A 6902-nucleotide genomic window follows, 5' to 3' on the forward strand; every position below is an offset into this window, starting at 1 on the left:
ATGTTTATATATATATATATATGTGTGTGTATATATATATAAATATATGTATGTGTATATGTATATATATGTGTCTATATATATGTTGTGTATATATATGTATCTGTGTGTGTGTGTGTGATGTGTATGACAGCTTTGTCTCTTACTGACACGTGACTTTTTTACGGTCACAGATATGAAGCCACAAATGCCCTTAATATCATCTTCACTTTACCCTGAGAATAACATACAACCAAAGGGAATTATGAATGATGAGGATGAAGTTATTCTCAAGGTAAAGTAATTAGATATTAAAGGGTATTTGTGGCTTAATATCGCGATATATATGCTATATATGAAATTCAGGAAGTGCTGAAGAAGCTAGACGGTGCCACATTCTGGATTTTGAGTATTTGAAAGAGAGGGGTGAAACCGGTTGACCACTGAATTCGAGACTTGACCTCAGTATGTGTGGGACTGAGCCTTAAATTATACAAAGAGGGTGAGAATGGCGGATGCTTTCACTGAAGTTCTTGAGAGCAAGGCCCAGAGTAATATCTGTAAAACTAGCAAAGGAATGCGATCTTGTAACGGAGTTGAATTTTTTTTTTTTTTGTAGCTGTCGTTGTTGTGCTGTTGTCTTCCTTTTCTTCTTACTTTTTATTTACTGAGAATTGTATTTTCAATGGTAACCGTCAATTTTGCGGTCTTAGTGCTCCATGAACTCTTGTTTGTTTTATATCCTCTTATTCGGGGTGTTGCTCAGTGCTTATTGTATTTTCAACTGGAAACGTAATGGCCAAAGTGAGGCTTTTAACAATTTCCCCTTTTCCGTATAAAAGTTATGCTATTTTCCCTGGCAGCCAACTTCAGTTTCTTAAAAAGTTTATGCGCTCCTTTGTATACGAGTATTTCTGATCTTTTTCTTGAAACGTTATCGTGTTTAGAATTTGAATTGTCTGTCATGATTTTGATTAGCAGTTACAATGCTGTATATGAAGGAATGGTATTGAACTCCACCCTGCTGTAAAGGAGAGAGAGAGAGAGAGAGAGAGAGAGAGAGAGAGAGAGAGAGAGAGAGAGAGAGAGAGCGAGCAGCGAGCGAGCGAGCTTGCACCCCGATTTTTTCCAACAGAATGTAAGATAAGGCTTACTGTTTGGCATGCATTGAAATCACTCCTATGTGAACATGGATAACTTTACTGGTTTTCCTGCAATAGAATTCCGAGTTCCTGAGTAAAGATCAGTCTCGGTATTATTCATTAGAGTATTAACAACCTGTCCATTCAGTGCCGAGGGAAAGTTGAAGCAATTCCTTTTATTAGCCAAATATTGTTCCATCAGGAAATAAGAAGTGTAGATCCTCTGGGCATCTCAGCAGCTAATGTAACTGGTCCGCTCTGTTTCCCCGTCCGCCAAGCTCAGTTGTGATTGGTAGTTTCGATGGGGCCACTGACTTCCCGCAAGTTACCTGGCCATCGGGTTCTTTTTCGAACCCACAGATGGCGCTGGTGCAGTCGCCGTCGACCTTCTTCATTGCGGAAACATTACAGACTGCCGAGAAGGGTTCAGTTACTCGCTGGCTGTGATAGTGTTTATGTGGTTGCTACTCTCTTCTTCCTTCCTTCTGTCTCTCGCCCACGTTGTCACTGGCCTAGACTCGTGAAACTCCGTGAAGGTATTTCATAAAAAGAAAGAAAAGTGATATTATATTTCATATAAATTTAGATTGCCAAGGAGATTTCTTGGTGAAAAAGAGGTCAAAATATTAAAAGATAAAATAATTTTGTGAAGTGAATAAAGTGAGAATATATGTTCATGTGAGTTGAAAAGGTCAAACTCCGCAGGATTATGAGGCTTAAGGAGCAACAGCGGGGGGAGCGGGGTTGCTCGGGTCCTCCTCCTTCATCGTCGCCTACGAATAGCACTAGCGGAGGAGGGGGGGAGGAGGAGGAGGAGGAGGAGGAGGATGTGGGTCTTCATCCAAAGTTCGCAAAGCCTCCTACTACGTGTGGTTTCTGGGTGCTGAGGAATGTCGAGGGCTCCGAGGGGCAGAATGCGTGAGACCCGTCGTGCATTACTTGGTGGGGCGGGAACGAGAGCACGAGCCAGACAAGGTGACCCTGCAGGTGTCCGGCCGGGGCATCAAACTGCTGCAGGCAGGAGCCAACGGCAGGACGCACGCCCCCACCAAGCATTTCATACCAGCCTCCGCTGTCACCTATGTCCAGCAGGAGTCACGACCCGACGATGACATCGTCTCTGCCATTCTTTTGATCTACAACCCTTTGACAAGATGCCCCGTCCACGTCCACACCTACCGTTGCGACTCGACAGAAACGGCTACTCTCTTGCGCGAGCATTTAGCACAGCTGGTTGATCGTCCTGACCAACAGGCGAAGTTGGCATCACTCGAATCGCGTTTAGCCGCCCGCGGTCTCCTTCCAGCATCCATTTCCAGCAGAGGGTCAGATGGTGCCTCGACTGGGTCGTCCACGTCCTCCGGGGCAGGTGGCAGCAGTGGCGGTCGTTCTCCTGGGGTCATATCGGCTGCGGCCAATCCAAACATGGCCACCCTTTATGATTCCTTGGCAGCGGAATTGAGAGAGAAGTTGGGCACACGTGCCGGACCTCTCCTGCTCCCCCCAAAGGACTACGACACGCTCAACCGAAGTCGAGGACGACCTATTGACAGCCGTCGAAATGCACCCGTCGCTGGTCGTAAGAGCAACGAGGACGATTCTGCTAGGTCGTCTGGTATCGGAAGCGACGACGCCCCTTCGCCCACTCATGACCCAGAACTCCAGCCCTTGGATCATCACTCTTCTTCAGGTGAGATCTCTGTGTTTTCTTCACTGTCCTCTTGTAAATTGCTCTCCATAAACGGAAAGCTATAGAATCTTACAAACTAATTAAATGTCTATCACGAAAAGGTCGCTGTTATTATCATTATTAAGTATTTGATTTATCTTATTTAATGGCTTGGACATATTGCAAGGAAGATCTATTCGCGTTGACTATTCAAGAATGAAAATTTTAAATAAAGGTGATCACATAATGTGACTAATAACCTCAATGCACGTAATTTATTACACCTATTTGCCCATAGTTACTTTGCTTCGCCATTCATAAGAAAAAACTGTTGAGTTTTCTGTGACTTTTCCTGACTTTTCCTGAAAAAACTACTAATTTTTGTAACTTCGTTTTTCATTGTTTTTGCGCTGTTTTCGTTGCACTGAGAAAATATATGTAGATAAAATCATATATATAAAATCATATATAAAAAATGCATCTTCACAGTCATTTGATTTTACAGAGTACACACACACATACACACACACATGTCTGGTTGTGCATCGGTGAGTAGTAGGACTGGAAATGAACCATGGGCGTAGCAAACAAGTGCTGAGCACCACCCCACTCGGCCACAGCGCTCAAGTTGGCAGACTTTTACCTTCCAAATGTGGACGGTGTTGTTGCCACATCCTTACGCCATATGTACTGTATAAGACACTTATGTGTAGATAAGCGTGAAAGTGTTATAAGAAAGTAAGATGGGCTTTATTTCCTAGCACTTTTTATTAGGACATTTTTGTTTATCAGAAACTGAAAAGTAAAGTTTGTAGACTAACCAAATCTTTGTAAAATGTGTCTCGTTTAATATAAATCAGGTATAAAGGCTGAATATAACAAAACCATTTTTCAATGATAGAATGTATTCTAATGTTTTATCATTTTTTCTATAGGAGCGGTTAGCGTTTCTTTAAAGGATAGTTATGCATTGCCTAATAATTTCAGTATTCGAACTGTTTAAGAAATAACGAGAGCATAATCAGTTGGGAACTGCAAAAGGATAATAGTGTTTTGTAAAAGATGCAGTGGTATCCTAACTGCTTCTATTTCAGAAAGGGAAGTGAAGGATAAGTTCCAGGAGGGATTCAGATTCAAACCTGCTCTTGGCAAAAGACAGCAGTTGACTTTTAACTCATTGCACAAGACGCTCTAGATTTCTCCAACGTGAAATACTGTTTCTACTAATATAACGTTATACGTTACCCTTTGGAGTGTGAAAGTCGTAAGACTGCAAAAAGACATACAGCTTCTTATGATGACATTCTGCCAGTTTAGACCGCCATAAGTGCGATGATGATTCTGGGAGACTTGTAGACCTCAGAAATTTCTTTCTTTGAGCATATGGGAACGGGGTGCATGTCTGTTCTTCTATAGATATGGAATTGCAGATGAAATTTCTAGTCTAAGGCCGCAGCTGAAAATCGGTACCATCCGACGGGGTCAGGCAGTTGGGCTAGCAGCCTCATCCCTGAAGACTTACTGAGAAACCGGAGGGCTCTTCTCTTCTGGCACCTCCCCCTCCAGCACTCTCTCTCTCTCTCTCTCTCTCTCTCTCTCTCTCTCTCTCTCTCTCTCTCTCTCTCCCTGCCAACTAGCTACGTCTTTAAGATACATTCCAATGAAGGATTTCAGGGTCACTGACCGATCCCTCTATGTGTTATTGTCCTCGCTTCTTGGCGGTGCATCTGACTCACTTGAGCTTTCTCAGAAGACTTTTTTTTTTTTTTGAGTCTCTTCATTCCCCTCCGCTGGGATTTCCCACCCTAATTCCTCTTATTACCTTTTTTTTCTTTCTATCTTTTTTGCATTGACGTTACGGAAAGAATCCGCATCCTTTCGTTTTTCCTTTCTTCTACAACTTGCTCCTTACGGTTTGCTCAGAGGAAGAGAAACCATTGCTGGCGCTAGGCCAGATATATCTAAGAACAAAAGTTTTGCAAGTGATGTTCCGTGCTTCTTATCATTCTTCCAAGTTTATAAACGCCTTTCCCTTTCCTCATGGCTGTTTATCATTAATTCCTTACAAACTTTTCAGATTAGCGTAACATTACTGTATAATGATGGCTGTAGCGTACCTCCTTTGTGTTATACATCAGTTAATTGAATGGGGTTTCTTTTTCTGGAACATTTCATGAGATATCTAGAGAAAATGAAGTTCGGCTTCAAAAAGCAGCGACTCTTTACTCAGAGGGTGTTTTTCTTTATTTCTTGTACTTTATTATCATTTTATTACAATTCAAGCAACGTTCGCAGCTGTACAGTCATCCATTATTCATCATTCGAAAGTTCTGTCATTCGCATTGAAGTACACACGTCGCTGGGGAGCCTTTTTTTTTTTTTTTTTTTTTTTTTTTTTCCGAAGAATAATTCTGCTTTCGAATCTGTCCCTATGACTATTTGCTCTCTCTCTCTCTCTCTCTCTCTCTATATATATATATATATATATATATATATATATATATATATATATATATATATATATATATATATATATACAATATATATATATATACACACTATATATATAATGTACATATGTGTGTGTGTGTGCAAACATTAAGCCGTTTTCTCTGACAGGGTGGACCCATAAAAAAACAAAAAACAAGTAATGGACTCTACCATATTCGTACTTTGACAGTTGATTTGTGGCTAAAACCTGCGCAGCAAACTTCCACAATATTAGCCGATTCATACGTGCACACAAAAAGCTCACCAGTAGAGTGTCTATTCCCCTGTACACGCTGCGCCATTCATTTTTTTTTTTTTGCACCTATTCTTCGTTGCTTTGTTATGAAAGCCTTTATTTTCCTGTACATCATTACACATTTTTGCAACACTTCATATCCTTCTTCCTCCTGAAATTTCCTAATTATACGCCCTTTCTCCCATCTATAGTTTTCCATTTTTTTTCACAAGCCCTAACTATCTATAATCAAAGCACTACACTTTCACCTTCGCTAACCTTTTTACCTTTTCTATGTTTTAACATATTTCTACGCCGTTCATTTCTTCTTTCGCCACTTAAACTTCGCAAACAGTTACTCACTACAACTTGAACTTTTTCTTACATTCGCATTCCCGGTCCGCGCTTACTTTCGTAAAGGAGAGTTGGGTCAACAATCCCGTCAAACACTCCACCTTGGCTAATGTTCTCTTGTGCACCCTGCTGCCTTCCTTGCATTTACCCTCTGTACCTTGCTCTTTCTTTTTACTAGTCTCGCCTGTTCCTCTTACAAAGTCTTGTCAACTTTTGCACTATTTTGTACAGTTGTATATTTATAGTGATTGAGTGAAAACAAAGTGGTGAATGAAAATTATGTATTTGTTATATGGTTTTATACAGGCATATATATAAATAACTGTAAAATTATGTATGCTTATAAATGCAAAATCCAAAGCTTTATGAGCAATGACATAACAGTTAGTTGCCTTCCTTTATATCGTGGAAAAATACGTGAAAACAGGTCAGCGTGTTTAACACGGCTGCGGAATCTTTCGTACTTCGGTTATCACTCATCATAAGCAGTTGTTATTATTGTCATTTGAATAGTTAACCAAATCTTATATAACATCTTTAAAAGGTTGTTATTTAGGTTAGCGGGATTTCTGTTGAATAGAATATCTGAAGGTGAAAACTCGAGATAAGAGGAGCAAAAATTTATGAGAGTATCCCATAAAAAAAGAGAGGGAACAGTTCCTACTTCGGTCATGACCGACAAAAGGTACATGACAACTGATCAACTTACAGCCTACGCAGCTGTAAGACTGAACAATTCTGAAAATTATATAATAGTCGAAGCTATAAGACCATAGTCTTGACAGCTATTGCACCCAAGTCCTAACCACGAAAGCTAAGCTAAATCAGCTATACTAAGCTGTACCAGCAAAAGAGCCTGAGCTATGAAGGCTATTTGCACTCAAGTCATATTGATGGAAGTAAGCCATGAAGAATGTGAAGATGTGCTTCATAACAGCATTTGGATCAAATTCGTGATGGATGTGCAGATCAGAGCAATGAAGATCTGTAGCGTGATAGCTTTTTCAATCTCATCGATGGCAGCTGTAAAAAT

General features: G+C 40.5%; 1 protein-coding gene across 1 annotated transcript in view; it reads left to right on the forward strand.

Annotated features, from left to right (window-relative positions):
* The first annotated feature begins 1682 nt into the window (after positions 1-1682).
* The window catches only part of LOC136845711 (peptidyl-prolyl cis-trans isomerase G-like), a 237120-nt gene continuing 231900 nt past the window's right edge, over positions 1683-6902 (forward strand). The window contains exons 1-2 of the mRNA XM_067115886.1: positions 1683-1903; positions 1948-2811. Of these exons, the coding sequence (XP_066971987.1) occupies positions 1831-1903; positions 1948-2811 (937 nt within the window). The 5' untranslated portion in view covers positions 1683-1830. The remainder of the gene's footprint in view (positions 1904-1947; positions 2812-6902) is intronic.

The sequence above is a fragment of the Macrobrachium rosenbergii genome, chromosome 14, assembly GCF_040412425.1.
Source record: "Macrobrachium rosenbergii isolate ZJJX-2024 chromosome 14, ASM4041242v1, whole genome shotgun sequence".
Lineage (NCBI taxonomy): Eukaryota > Metazoa > Arthropoda > Malacostraca > Decapoda > Palaemonidae > Macrobrachium > Macrobrachium rosenbergii.